The sequence below is a fragment of the Pseudorasbora parva genome, chromosome 8 (genome assembly GCF_024679245.1).
Source record: "Pseudorasbora parva isolate DD20220531a chromosome 8, ASM2467924v1, whole genome shotgun sequence".
NCBI classification, from domain to species: Eukaryota; Metazoa; Chordata; class Actinopteri; order Cypriniformes; family Gobionidae; genus Pseudorasbora; species Pseudorasbora parva.
In genome coordinates this window covers 43,265,140-43,281,216 of record NC_090179.1, presented here as the reverse complement: position 1 = coordinate 43,281,216, position 16,077 = coordinate 43,265,140, and the positions used below count along the sequence as shown (strand labels likewise).

Below are 16,077 nucleotides of genomic sequence, written 5' to 3'. Positions count from 1 at the left end.
AGTGGTTAGTATGACGTTTTTGATCATAATTTCGACAGTGGTTAGTATGACGTTTTTGATCATAATTTCGACAGTGGTTAGTATGACGTTTTTGATCATAATTTCGACAGTGGTTAGTATGACGTTTTTGATCATAATTTCGACAGTGGTTAGTATGACGTTTTTGATCATAATTTCGACAGTGGTTAGTATGACGTTTTTGATCATAATTTCGACAGTGGTTAGTATGACGTTTTTGATCATAATTTCGACAGTGGTTAGTATGACGTTTTTGATCATAATTTCGACAGTGGTTAGTATGACGTTTTTGATCATAATTTCGACAGTGGTTAGTATGACGTTTTTGATCATAATTATGACAGTGGTTAGTATGACGTTTTTGATCATAATTTCGACAGTGGTTAGTATGACGTTTTTGATCATAATTTCGACAGTGGTTAGCATGACGTTTTTGATCATAATTTCGACAGTGGTTAGTATGACGTTTTTGATCATAATTTTGACAGTGGTTAGTATGACGTTTTTGATCATAATTTCGACAGTGGTTAGTATGACGTTTTTGATCATAATTTCGACAGTGGTTAGTATGACGTCTTTGATCATAATTTCGACAGTGGTTAGTATGACGTTTTTGATCATAATTTCGACAGTGGTTAGTATGACGTTTTTGATCATAATTTTGACAGTGGTTAGTATGACGTTTATGATCATAATTTTGACAGTGGTTAGTATGACGTTTATGATCATAATTTTGACAGTGGTTAGTATGACGTTTTTGATCATAATTTTGACAGTGGTTAGTATGGCGTTTTTGATCATAATTTTGACAGTGGTTAGTATGGCGTTTATGATCATAATTTTGACAGTGGTTAGTATGACGTTTATGATCATAATTTTGACAGTGGTTAGTATGGCGTTTTTGATCATAATTTTGACAGTGGTTAGTATGACGTTTTTGATCATAATTTTGACAGTGGTTAGTATGACGTTTTTGATCATAATTTTGACAGTGGTTAGTATGACGTTTTTGATCATAATTTCGACAGTGGTTAGTATGACGTTTTTTATCATAATTTCGACAGTGGTTAGTATGACGTTTTTTATCATAATTTTGACAGTGGTTAGCATGACGTTTTTGATCATAATTTTGACAGTGGTTAGCATGACGTTTATGATCATAATTTTGACAGTGGTTAGTATGACGTTTTTGACCATAATTTTGACAGTGGTTAGTATGACGTTTTTGATCATAATTTTGACAGTGGTTAGTATGGCGTTTTTGATCATAATTTTGACAGTGGTTAGTATGACGTTTATGATCATAATTTTGACAGTGGTTAGTATGACGTTTTTGATCATAATTTTGACAGTGGTTAGTATGACGTTTTTGATCATAATTTTGACAGCGGTTAGCATGACGTTTGAGAACTGCAGGTATGTGGAAATCTAAACAATTCTTGATGCTGTTTTCATGTGAAGTTTTTGGACTTTAACTGGTGCTCATTTTATATGCTAATGACATTAATTATGCAGTGTTTACAAAGCGAGATCTGAAACCTTAAAGCTTCACACAATTTTTTTAATTTATGCATTTCTGGAACGGATGCACATTGAGAAATGATCAGATGCAGGACGGTTTCTGAGCAACGATGTATAAATGAGTCCCGGTATGTGACAAAATAAGAGTGTCTGCAGTAACCTCGGATGACCTAACACTGCCTGTGAGATTCTGACGTGTGTGTATATGATGGACACTTTACCATGAGGCCACATATCAGAGACACACAACCATGATAAGCAGGACAAAGTTCGTTTATTTTGGTGCTTTTGTATGACACAATACATGGGAAAACTGGTCCGTCCGACTCCTGTGTGACAGAGAAAAGGGATTGTACTGCACAGACTGCCTTTGAGAGAGACGAGAGAGAATCATTGGTTTCATTTTGAGTGCCTTAAAGTTTAATAAAAGCGCTTTAAAACCTCGTAATTAAAGGCTAAATCCAAAGCGTCAACACCCGTCCCTGCGGCGCAGTAAATCAAACCCGATCAGGGAACAGAGGAGCCCTGCAGGTTTACAGGAGATAAAGGATTGTGCTGAATTTTTGACCGCCTGCCAAATTATTACTAGTTTCTAGCCCAGGGGTCTCCAAACTCAGGCCTGGAGGGCCGCTGTCATACTGAGTTTAGCTCCAACCCCAATTAAACACACCTGGACCAGCTTACTAGCTGTCAGTCAATCAGTCTAACAAGGACCTTGTAAGACACAGATTAGCTGGTTCAGGTGTGTTTGATTGGGGTTGGAGCTAAACTGTGGGCGCGTCTCAGTCATCTCACTAGTTAGGGCAGTGATCAGGGAGTCAATGAATCAGTGCCCTGACTAGTGGACTAGTGAGATGATTGAGATGCGCCCTGTGTTGGACAGCGGTCCTGCAGGGATCCGTTCTTCATATATTGCTAACTAACTCAGTTAGCTGGATTTGATTGTTGATGATTTGGCATGATCTCGGATTGTTTGGTTTTTCGATTCATCCTGGACTTGCTGCAAACAGTTAACTAAGGGTTAGTTTACCCAAAAATGTAAATTCTGTCATTAATTCTTCCCCCTCCTGTCATTGGACCCCCGTCAGACCTCCGCTCATCTTCACACACAGATGAAGATATTAGTGTTGAAATCCGATGGCTCAGAAAGGCCTTCATTGACACCAATGTCATTTCCTCTCTCAAGACCCATAAAGGCACTAAAGACGTCGTTACAAAGCCCATCTCACTACAGCGGCTCTACAGTCATTTTATGAAGAGACCAGAAGAGTTTTTGTGCGCTAAAGAAACAAAATAAGACTTATATAGTGATGGCCGATTTCAAAACACTGATTCAAACCGCCCGAAGCTTCAGGAAGCAGTGCATTCATAAATATGATAAACTCTAATTAAAAAAATACAGTATATGGAGAATCTCATTACATTTCTTGAAATGACTATGACATTATTAATTGCATTGAACATCTCATAAAGTTATTATGAGATGTTATTGCATTGTTTCTCAGTATTATGAGAGTCAAAATTATATTTTCCCCCAAAAGTTTCATCCATTAAACTAAGAAACATTCTCATAATTCTATAACTATGAGAAAGCTTCATTAGTATGATTTGCGTATTCATTATTATGAGGCATGTTCAGATACAGAATCATCAGACTAAGATCAGACCTAAAACCAGGCTTCTTTATTTTAGATTTTAGGGTGAACTGGACATGTTTTATGAGATTCACTTTGATCAGACAAGAAAGAGAATATGAATACAAAACCCCACATGCTGTCGACAGCATGATCACAGTTATAAAAAGACAGACATTTCTTTTAATAAATAACACTGGATTGGATCAGATTGGCAAAGGAACCGCCCCCTGGGGAGCTCTGACTGCTGATTGGTCTCGGAGAGCTAAATCCTCATTAATATTCATTTACATTCCATTGGTGAGTTCCATGTGACTTTACTGGACACAATAACATCAGGAATAAAACAGAAACAGAGAAGGCTACATATCAAAGTCTCCCAACGCGCTGTGTGTGTGTGTGTGTGTGTGTGTGTGTGTCGTGTTATGAAAAGGCTTTGTGTTTAGGTGGAGGCATGACCTGAAGATATATGTCTGAACGGAGTGCTGTGTGTGTGTGTGGGTGTGTGTGTGTTCATCGCGGCGGTCTCGACTGACACACACAGTCGCATCTCTCGTGATGCTGCAGGTAAATCTCCTCCAGGACCCAGTGAGCGTGTGTTCTCTTCTTGTAGAAACCCGGACCTGGGGAGAACTTCAGCACCTGACGACACACACACAAAATATTTACATCATTTTTGAACTATAAAGGCTACATTTTAAAATCAAATATAAAAAAATAAAGGTTACACTTTAGTATGGGGAACACATTCACTATTAACCACTTTTGCCTCAATAAACTCCTAATTTACCGCTTATTAATAGTTAGTAAGGTAGTTTTTGTAGCATTTAAGTTTAGGCATTGGGTAGGATTAGAATCCTAAGGGATGTAGAATAAGGTCATGCAGAATAAGGCATTAATATGTGCTTTATGAGTACTAATAAACAGACAATATCCTAGTAATATGCATGCTAATAAGCAAGTAGTTAATAGTTAATAACTGAAACTTAAAATAAAGTGTTACCAAAAATATAAACAAATCTATTAACCCTCTGGTACCGTTTGCATTGCAGTCAAAACGTATCGAGTTTTAGTTTTGTTGTTGCAATGACATGAACAATTTTAGGGCCGCTGCTTTTTAGCATATATATTAACGACCTTCCAGCTGTATGTAAAAATGTCGATTTGATAATGTATGCTGATGATGCTGTGTTATATACTCATGGGAAAACTGCTACTGAAGTTGCAATGAAATTAACTAAAGAAATGCAAATGGTTGTTAATTGGTTACAAAACTCTTGCTTGACTTTAAATGTTGAAAAGACAGTAACTATGTACTTTACAAACAGGAGTAAAGTTAAAGATTGTCCTGACATTTTAGTAAATGGGCAAAAAATTAAAAAGGTGAATGAATTCAAATATTTAGGGGTTACCCTTGATAATGCTCTTAGTCTTAAAAATCATGTTAAAAAGTTGAGTAATACACTGAAATTTAATCTCAGAAACTACAGACACATAAGAAACTCTCTTACTGTTAAATATCACATATATATTTAAATGCAATGATTCTCCCACGTCTTTTTTATTGCATGACAAGTTGGTCTCAAGCATGTAAAACAGCCATAAAACCACTCGAATCATTATATAAAAGTGCTCTTAAAATTCATGATAAAAAAACACGCCAGTTTCATCACTGTCATATACTCACCAAATATAGTTTTTTGAATTTTGAAAATGTAATAATGCACACAAATGTATGTTTGTTGTTTAAAATCCTTTATAATTCAACTGCTCCTCCTTTGAAAAAAATGATCAAACTTAACTCAGAGAAAAAAATAAGAGTTACCCGATCAGTTACTAGAGGTGAATGTAGTGTTCCTAAACGCAGGACTTCTTTTGCCAAATCCTCATTTTCTTTTGTTGCCCTAAAGCAATGGAATTTACTTCCAACAGAGCTAATTAATTGTACGGATTTTAAAACATTTTCATGTCTCACAAGAAATTGGATGTTGTCACAGCAAATTTGTAGACATTTGTGAGTGAGTGTGTGTGTGTGATGGGGGGGGGGAGGCATGTTATTTTGGAAAGGGTGGTGGGAGGGGGTACATTGTTTTAATGATGTTGAAATGTGTGTATTTAAAACTCTGTAATTGACATTTTGCACAACTATTTTAGTAACTGTTAATTTATTGTATGTTTCTATTTCTACCTGCCCAGGGACTACGGGTGGAAAATAGCAATTTGCTAAAACCCGGTGCAATGCATCTCTCCTTGTTATAAACAAGGCTAATGTTTTTATTGTGCACTGTCCCTGTCTCAAATAAAAGTAATAATAATAATAATTAAATAAAATATATAGTACAATCAATTTAATTGTTATTTGTATTTTTAGGGGATTTAATGGTTGTAAATTATATGTATGCAGTAGTTATAATCTATTTATCTACTTTTTTTTATTATCGAACAAAAAGTAATACTTTAGTATGGGGAACACATTCACTATTAACGACTTTTGCCTCAATAAACTCCTAATTTACTGCTTATTAATAGTTAGTAAGGTAGTTTTTGTAGCGTTTAAGTTTAGGCATTGGGTCGGATTAAGGGATGTAGAATAAGGTCATGCAGAATAAGGCATTAATATGTGCTCTATAAGTACTAATATCTCATTAATATGCACGCTAATAAGCAACTAGTTAATAACTGAACCTTAAAATAAAGTGTTACAAAAAAAAATATTTTGAAAAGATAATTTTTTTTACATTTATTGTTGTATAATGCACAAATATCATTTAATTTTTACATGAAAGATATATTTTCCAAAACACATTTCACTCTAAAACCAAAGCCATAACTATAAAAAAAATTCTGAATGTATGTCGATATCTCAAAACAAACTCAAACTAAAAAAAGCTCATTTTTGAGCGCAGTACCAGACACTTTTCATTTCCAATATGCTCATTTTTGACCGTGCACAACACTTTTTTTTTTTTCAGGACCATTTAACCTTTTGTGGGTGTTTTTCACAGAGCAACTGCCAAAACCTTTACCAAGTTTCACACCATTCTGATTAAAGGCACAGTATGTAAGTTTTACACCGCAAGAGGTAAAGGCGTAGACGCGGTGAAGGAGTGTGGAATCATGGGAGTTGTAGTTTTATCTCCACCTCCACAGCCAATGGTTGTAAGTTATAACGATACTCTGTGGCCTCTAATATCTAGATCGATACTAGAATGTCACAGTTTTTAAAAAAAAGGACGACTTGTGTTGCTAAACAATACGCAATTAATTGTAATATATATATTGAATGATGGCGAATGGTCTCTGATTCTGCTGTTAGCCACTTGACAAAATAGTGTCGTCTCCGAGGCTTGGTAAAAACAAGGCATTCAATCGAACCGCGTTTAGTTTTGTCCACGAGTGTGTGTATCCAAACGGTTGCTCGCCTGCCTCATAACACACACACTATATTAAAGCGTCTGGTGTTTAAACTGAATTCAAGAGTAGCGTGGATATGAGGTTATCATCATTATTTTAATCCCGCTTATTTTGAGAAAATGCTAGTACACAGGCCAACAAAATATATAATATTCTAGTGGTTTTTGGATGTTTTGATCTAAAAATCCTACATTGTATAGGAAAATATGCACACACAAAAAAAAAAAATTGGTCAAAACCAACCAAATTTCACGAGAGGATTCATTTAAAAAAAAAAAAAAAATTACCTTTGAAAACACAATGAAACTGAAAAGCAATGCTCTGGGATCAATGCAAGTTCTGTCAACAGCAATAAATAACATGGAGAATATCCCAGAAAAAAACATCAATTTGTGCCATAAATGACAATTAAAAATTATCTCCGAAAAGTCTTTCGTTTTATCATATTTATAAAAGAAATATGGGCTGTACCGAGTCTTTCCGGAAAAAAACGAGCGGCTGGAGGCGTATCGTGTGGGCGGAGCTAAAGAATGACAAGCGCGCAAAGCGGTGATGTCCTCAAGCGTGGAGAAACCCATCGCTATCTCAGCTAATACAGATAATGATCCAGAATCAAATCTGAGGGAGAAATAAATTGAACAGGAGAAACGGCAACATCAGGACGTCCGTCTCTGTGGTATGTACTGTATTTAATGGCCTTTGTGTGTCTTTACACGCAGTTTATGAGGACATGATTCGGTTTATGGACTATTGTATGCGACTAAACCTCAGCAGTAGCAAGCAAAACGGTTTTGCACGTCAGACTAGTGTAACGTTATACACAGAACAGCAATGGAGTCCGTTAGCGCATTTGAATGACGAAGCACGCGATCGTGTCGTTTACTGATGTTTACTCACGCGACGATAGCCGACAGCACAGACATTTGAAGCAGTTTTACTCACCGGCTGCTTCCAAAGCAGGACCGAACCTTTATCGCTGGGACCGCTCCGTCACTTCTTTGGTATGATTTGGTGAAGTCCTGACAGCAGTGGCGTGTAAATCCACTTTGCGACGCGACTGAAGCGATGCCTTGAAGCTTCCCGTCATTTCTGCGTTCAAATCGGTTCAAATGCAGCGCTGCCTTCCCAGAATGCTGTGCTGAAGCGTTGAAGTCGCTCGACGTCACCCATAGGAATAAAGTGGAGCGCGGCGCGGACTATAACGACATTAGTGTTCACGGACGACTGGATCTGCAGCTGAGAGTGTTTATGGGCGTGCATTTCCTCTCTCGCTCTAGTCACACGCGCGCGCGCACCCTACCGGGAGAAGAGCCCGTACGGCCCATACAAGGACCTTCCGCTCGATCGACGTCAAGCCGACCCATACTCGAAAAAAACTCTCCGAAACTTGTGAGAAACCGGAAGGAGTATTTTTGACACAGAAATACTCCATCAAACGTCCAACATTAGTTTTTGAAACTTTGTCTGTGTTTAGGATGGGAATCCAAGTCTTTAACAGTGTAAAGAGCTCAGTGTGCATGAAACAGCATTTCACCGCACCCCCCCCCCCCCCCCTTTAAGACCTGCACTGATCTAATTAGGTCAGCTGTATACGCTCACTAAAGAAATATCCGACTGTGTTTACCTCAATACTCCCCAGACCATGCATTTTTACTAATGTTTGACCATTCTAACCCCAATAATAATCCGTGAAAGAACTGAATGGCGATCGCATGTTTGTTGTCTGAAAGGCGCGAGCTTCAGGTCAGAGTCTGGTAACGCGAGCACGTCCCGCGCGCCTTTTCTCCTCATGCGTGCATATTTCTGCTGCTTTCTCTGCCATGCGCTGTGTGTATATATTTAACTCTTCTACTACTACTTCCAATGTTTAGTGACCGGTGGAAGCAGAGCTCTGCACACACGTGTCCTGACACCTGCTGTCACACATCCACGCACATTAAGAAATACAGCTTATGTTAGCGCTGTCCTCCTTAAAATACCGGTACTAATAATAGTCCATATCGTACCGTTTGTAATAGCAGGGTATCGCAATACTTTTCTAGTACCGGTATATCGTGCAACACTAGGTAAAGCAGCTCTGTTTATCATATCAGATACATTTAAGTGTGTTTAAAACGATGTTATGACGTTCCTCTGTGCGTTCACTTGTTCACACTGCTAAGAGTAAAGCGCTCCTGCCAAATAAAACCCGAAACCGAGGGTAGCGCAGATATGACGCGATTGACAGGCGACTCCCTCAGACGCTATGCTGACACGTCCCGGGTCATTGGTTAAAATAGCAATTTTCTCACAATTTACAAATAGTTGGAAACATTTGGGATATTGTAGGTACTCAACTGAACAAAATATATAACACTGGCCTAGTGGTTTTTGGATATTTTACTGAAAAAATACTACATAGTGCACATTTAACGTCACGTTAATCTAAGATGAAGTCTAACGCCCGTTTCTCACACACTCCGTCTGCAGTGCGTGTGCGGTGCGTATTTTTTTCAGTACCCATGTTAACGGATGACAGGTTTCAAACTGCACGCGGATGCGGTCCGTCAGTCCGTTCCAGGAGCGGTGCGTCTGCAGCAGTGCACGGATCGTTTTCGTACCGAGTCTATTTTTTGCAGCGTTGCGTTGCTGCATTAAAGTGGTAGAACATTGTTTGCATTAAAATAAACATGTACTGACGTGAAAATCTAGTAAATTTCACCACAGATGCATATCATTTAAAATATTCTCTTGTTTCAAAGTCAACACATGGCTTTTTTTCTCAAGTAAAGCAACAAAACGACACCATACCTGGCATTTAGGTTAAAAAAAATGTGCCATAATGGAGAGCACTCGTACTTTCTTGGAGGTGAAAAGCAAAGTTCTTTTTGACCTGCAGGATTTCTTTTCAAAGGGGTTAAAAACGAAAGAAAAGACGAGAGTCGGCTGTTTTTGAATAGCCTATTGTAAGTTTCTAATTTAAAATGTTTGTGATTTAAGGCTATAAACTATGTTTAAATGTAGTATGTGTGAAACGGGCGTCAGATGAAGATGACGTTTCGTTTTTTCAGTGTCATCATTTTTGGTCATATTTTGTCTTTATGGTTTCACAAAAGTAGAATATTTGGTTGTATGAATATCTGAACATGCGTCGGTCAATGGTAGGGAAAGAGTTAATGTCAGCATAACCCATTATTAACATCAAAATTGTTGTATCTATTTAATAGACCGGAGTTGACAAACACACACAACTAATAAATGTATTGCTCATTTGTAGTTAATGTTAGATAATACACTAATTAATCAGAGCGTATTGTAAGGGTTTCTTACATTTGTAGTAATCATTTTTGAATTTAACCGCTAAGAAAAGGCTGGGGTTTGAGAAACTAAATGATCGGAGGAATCCTGCAAACAGAACCAGAGAGAAATCGCTCACAATCATCAAATCAATTTTCATTTCTCATGCCAACTGTGAGCTTCACATTGAGCTTTTAAATCATAAATCATAATGCAGACCTGGTTTAACGCATTATTGTAACTTGACTTCTGCTTTTCAAAAATAAATGTCTAAAATGATTTTCTGTGCTAATGGATATTAAGAAACCTGGAACATTCAACACAATGACAGGAGTTTCACGGCACATCCATTATATTTTGATAAGGAATAAATTAAGCAGATTGCTGCATGTGTGTCTGGAGCCTCGCTGATGTCTGTTAGTTTGATCACGGCAGGAAGTTAAAGAGATTTACGGTTCGATTTGTCTTCATTGATTTGCTGACCAGTCGATATCTGTCCTTGACCTTTAACCTCTGCATGTTGCTTATGTTCGGGACTGAAGCTTATATATCGTGTGTGTGTGTGGGAGAGTGTTTGTGAGAGAGAGAGTGTGAATGTGTGCGTGTATGTGAGTGTGTGTGAGTAAGAGAGTATGTTTGTAAGAGAGTATGCGTGTGTGAGAGAGTGCATGCGTGTGTACGCCTGTGTGTGTGTGAGAGAGTGCGTACAGACGTGAATGTATGTGTGTGAGCGTGCGTATGTATTTGTCTGAGTGTTTGTGAGCGAGTATGTCAGAGAGAAAGTGTGTGAGAAAAAGCGTGTGTGTGAGTTTGTGAGAGTGTGTGTCTGTGTAAGAGTGCGTACGTACGTGTGAGTATGTGTGTGAGCGTGTGTATGTATGTGAGTGTTTGTGAGCGAGTATGTCAGAGAGTGTGTGAGAGTTGGTGTGTTTGTGAGAGTGTGTGTGTGTGTGTGTGTGTGTGTGTGTGTGTGTGTGTGTGTGTGTGTGTGTGTGTGTGTGTGTGTAAGAGTGCGTACGTACGTGTGAGTATGTGTGTAAGTGCTTGTGAGCGAGTATGTCAGAGAGAGAGTGTGTGTGAGAAAAAGCATGTGTGTGTGTGTGTGTGTTGGTGTGTTTGTGAGAGTGTGTGTGTGCTTGCAGTTTTGGTGGTCTCACATTAGTCAGCACTGACAGCTGGAGCCAATCCCTTTTAGCAGATGTTGCCGTGGGTAACAGTCTGTTATTCTACACGGCGGCAGCACAATGAATGTTTTCTGACAGCTGTCAATCACCGGGTCATGCTGATGTCAGCCTGGTCTTTACAGCAACTACAACTCCCAGAATGCCTCAAATATCCCATGAGGCTTCACTCAGATCATCACACTAGCCTGGGTCAGACTGGGTTCAGGCTGAAGCTGACTCTATGACGTACAGCAGACATAATTCAGCCTCATATAATACCAGTCATGCAATCACGTTTTTTTTGTTGACATTCAGTATTCCTGTAATGCTATTGAATCTATATTCTAATTCATTTAAGAGCGTAGCGCTAACACCCCATTGTAATTGTTATATTTTCCAAGGATCCACAATCTCCCCTAAAACTAACCAGACCAAACCGTGAGTTGTAGAGACTTGAAAGTCTGAGTGCTGGTAGTACTCACACCGCCTACAACACCAATGCTCGCCCCTGACGGGGGCGCTACAGCACTCAAAAGTACGAAATGGTGAAATTTTCTGCTACTTTCGCAAACTAGCCCTAGATTTAAGGCCCGATCGGAACCAAAACCAGTGCAGCAACTCTCTGAAGTCTGATTGTCAATAATTATCAAAAAGTCAAAAATTCGGTTTAAGGATAAGGGCCGCAAGGACGTTCAAAGTGGGAGGAGCCAGTTTTACTAAAATGGCTAGAACTCATGAACGAAACTAGATATTTTACACCAAATGTGGTACACATGTGTATGGACTAAACCTTTGGTCACATGGATTTTTTTTTGACAATTGAACACTTGGTGGCGCTACAATGTGAAAAAATGTAAATGGCTATAACCACCTAACCATTAGTCCAATTGTCTTGAAAATTGGCATGCCCTGTCTTTGAATGAATGAATGAATGAATGAATGAATGAATGAGGCATTTATATAGCACTTTCATATGTACTACTATACACCCAAAGCGCTTTACACTCATGTCAGGGGTCTCTCCTCAACCACCACCAGTGGGCAGCTCCACTTGGATGATGCGACGGCAGCCACAGTACAACGGCGCCAGTGCTCACCACACACCAGCGAAAGGTGGAGAGGAGAGAGGGTGATAGAGCCAATTCAGTGGATGGGGATTATTAGGAGAACATGATTGATAAGGGCCAATCAAGGGAATTTGGCCAGGACACCGGGGTTACACCCCTACTCTTGTACGAGAAGTGCCGTGGGATTTTTAATGACCACAGAGAGTCAGGACCTCGGGTTAACATCTCATCCGAAGGATGGAAGAAATCTTTGCCCGAGGTGCCATGATTGTCTATGAGGACATTGGCGGCCATGTTTTTTGAGATGCCAAGGAATTTTGAGCACCTATAGACCTTTTTCACACTTCCGCATTTTTAACCGGAAGTTAGTTACGGACGTGCAAAGACACTTCCTGTTACCGTTGTAGTAGATAGCGGGAAATGCAAAAATGGGTGAATCAATAAACGGGAGTTTTTGTTGTGTCCCGGGTTGTTCGTGTTGTACCCAAAAACAACCATAGCTGTCTTTTCACTCATTTCCGTCTGATCAAGCAACAAGAAATTTGTGGATTCATGCTGTTAGAAGAGAAGAAGGGCCGAATTTCTCTCTGAGTAAAGGCAGCACTTACGTCTGTAGCAGACACTTTGCCAAGGAGGATTACTCCGGTGGAACAACCATCAGTCGCCTTTACAATGGTTGTCCCAAGCCTTTTCCCTTGGAACAATTTTACAGTACCACTCAAAAGGGAGTCTGTATTTTGAAAGGGTGAACAAACGTCAGCTGGTCCCCTCCCTGGCGGATGACAACGGTGCAGCTGCTAAAATGGATCACGATTATGTGACACACCCACCCGCAGGTAAGGTTTAAATAACGTCTAAACATTACAGTTGTGTTATAAATATAAAATGTACACATCATTTGCAAGTTGTCTTGCCATATTGATGCTTTTTATTTGTTAGTCTTTGCAAAACAACATGTTTTAAGTGGTTTAAAATGTGATCCATCAGCATCCTCTAATGCAGGGCTATTCAAATCTTACCCTGGAGGGCCAATGCAGTGCAGAGTTTAGCTCCAACCCTAATCAAGCACACCTGAACATGCTAATCAGTGTCTCCAGGATAATTAGAAAATCACAGGTGGGTGTGTTTGATCAGGGTTGGAGCTAAACTCTGCAGTGCATTGGCCCTCCAGGGTAAGATTTGAATAGCCCTGCTCTAATGGTATTTATGGTGTCTGCCAAATCTGTTGCCTTTATCTAGTTTATTGGTCTTGGTGGAGGAATTTGCGTCAAAAAAGGCTCAGAGAAAACACTCTGCGGTATACATTTTACCGAGTATAAGCGCGAAGCGGAAGAACGCCTACGCGTCAGTGACGTATTTCCGTTTTTTGTGAAAAAGGTCTATTATAGTTACCAGAGGCCGATCGGAACGAAACTCGGTGGGCACGTTCGACACATGGCCCTAGAGCAGAGGTTCCCAATTCTGGTCCTGGAGGCACCCCAGAGACTGCAGATTCTGACACACCCTTTTCAGGTCTCTAATAACGAGCTGATGACCTGGATCAGGTGTGTTTGATTAAGGACATGCAAAATGTGCAGTGCTGGGGTGTCTCCAGGACCACAATTGGGAACCCCTGCCATAGAGCTGCCAGGATTTTGAAAGAAATCAGCCACTAGGTGTCGCTGATGAGTTTTACGGCTCAATAAATCACTAAATATCATTTGATAGATAATAATAATACATTTTATTTGTATTGCACTTTACATTTGGAACAAATCTCAAAGTACTAAAGATCTCCTCATACTGAATAACTTTGCCTCAAGAACCACTGCTGTCAACCAAATAGTTAATTAAAGCTACAGTCCGTAACTTTTTGCACTCTAGTGGTTAATAAACAGAACTGCATGCGTCTTGCGGAAGAACATTACAGCCGGAGCTACTTCTCTCTGTTTATGTCTGTGGCGGATCACACAGGGGCTGTGCTCCTCCGCAGTGGTACCGACCAGTCTGGCCTGAAATAGTCCCAATATAAACACTTATTATAAGTGTACCATAATGAAGACCAAAACACGGTTTGGAAAATGGATGCATGTTGTACAGTCTCATTATATAGTTTTTGTAAATCTTGAACACAAAAAAAAGTTACGGACAGCAGCTTTAAATATTCACGATTATGTATAAAACCCACTTTCGCGAACTAGTCCTAGGATTTTCACTCAATCTGAATAAAACCACTGCAGTACAATTCTCTGGACTCTAATTTTAACTCATTTTAAAAAAGTTGAACTTAAGTTAGCTATAACGGGGTCATTTAGAAAATAGCCGTGGCAAAAATGACTCGAAAGTAGGGATGCACGATATTGGATTTTTGCCGATATGCCGATATTTTTCAGCTCATTTTGGCCGATGCCGATACCGATGCCGATATATGTTTATTTTTTCCCTTTGTTTGGAAACAACACCATTTTGAGCAAAAACTATTTTTTTTCATTCTGGTTTCAGATTTCTGAGGTCTCCTTACTAAAAGGATTCTTGTTGAAGATAAATACATTTTAATAAAGTGCTTTTTATGATAAGAGTATATTAAAAGCTCTGAAAATAACAATAATAAAGTCAGTAATTTTTCACCCCAGATGCAGCTGTAACCTTAATATTGTATTTTTGGATTTAACGTTTGTGCACATGAAGTGGGGGTGGCATGACATCCATTGATGCTGTCTTTTAATTCTACAATTATTGCAGAGCTCCTTGGATTATTTTTCATCATCCATTTCATAAAATTTTATTACAGATTAATACACTGTATATAAAAGTATTTAATTTACAAGTGTCATGCTTGTGATTTATGACATCATTACTGATTTGTTTATTCAGAACAAGAAGTAACTTCAATTTATTTGTGTATTCTACTTTTCATTGTATTAGTGTAACAACAGCGCACCCACTACATGTATAACTATATAGCAGTCCAGCTGGAGGGCACTAGGACCTGGAGGAGCTTCTGCTGCTGTGGAGGCTGCCGCACGCGCTAGAGAGTGGGACTGGGGAGACGCGATTGGGCTTGTTTTGGGTTCGTTTTGTTGTGAAAAACGTGGCAAATCTGCTGCTGACGGTCACGTCCTTCTGTACGTGCATTCAGAAATTCAAGGCAGCATTTAAAAACAGTCAATATAAATCACTGTACATGCAATGTATTTTCTTGTTTTCACTTGAAGAATGACCGCAGTGCTGACATGGTCTCATCTGTAGCACTCCTTGCACACTCCTTGAGTTATTGCAGGCGCATATCAACACGTTATCATATCGGCAAGGCATATCGGCATAATGTTTTCATATCGACCGATGCCGATTTTTATATTTTAAGCGTTTATCGGCCGATTCCGATGTCGTGCCGATAATATCGTGCATCCCTACTCGAAAGCCTATAAATCCTAAGTGTAATATCGGGACTTCGCCAAAATGAATGAGCACACGCGACATGATTATAAACAAGCAAGAAAAATTCAATGGAGATCTGACTATAGGTGGTAATGACAGATGATGGACGAACAGAGAGATGGATGGATGGACAGACGGACGGCACATTTCACCGCTGTCATCAGTTCAGATTAAACACTGCTGTGTGTCTCGGTGGACTTCATGTGTCATGTGCTGATAATCTCACAGAACAACAAGTCATATTGGTCACAACTGATCAGAGGAAAACCGCAGCGGACGACAAAAAGGAGTGAAGACCAACAGGAAAATAAAGTGTGTGTGAGCTATAGGATAAGCAAAGCGAGTGCATTGAGAGATACACTAGAGATTCACTGTACAGTACGCAGTGTGTGTGTGTGTGTGTGTGTGTGTGTGTGTGTGTGTGTGTGTGTGTGTGTGTGTGTGTGTGTGTGTGTGTGTTTGGAGCTGATAAGGACAAAGAGGAACACACTTCACTTGCTCAGACACAAACATCACTTTGGACACACACCAACATTTTACATCGGCATTAGTTGTGTTGTTTCTATC

General features: G+C 39.3%; 1 protein-coding gene across 3 annotated transcripts in view; it reads right to left on the bottom strand.

Moving 5' to 3' along the window:
• Positions 1–1,794: 1,794 nt before the first annotated feature.
• Positions 1,795–16,077, bottom strand: part of pdgfd (platelet derived growth factor d) — a 53,854-nt gene continuing 39,571 nt past the window's right edge. For all 3 annotated transcript variants that reach the window (XM_067451363.1, XM_067451362.1, XM_067451364.1), the window contains exon 7: positions 1,795–3,815. In XM_067451363.1, the coding sequence (XP_067307464.1) occupies positions 3,687–3,815 (129 nt within the window). In that variant the 3' untranslated portion in view covers positions 1,795–3,686. The remainder of the gene's footprint in view (positions 3,816–16,077) is intronic.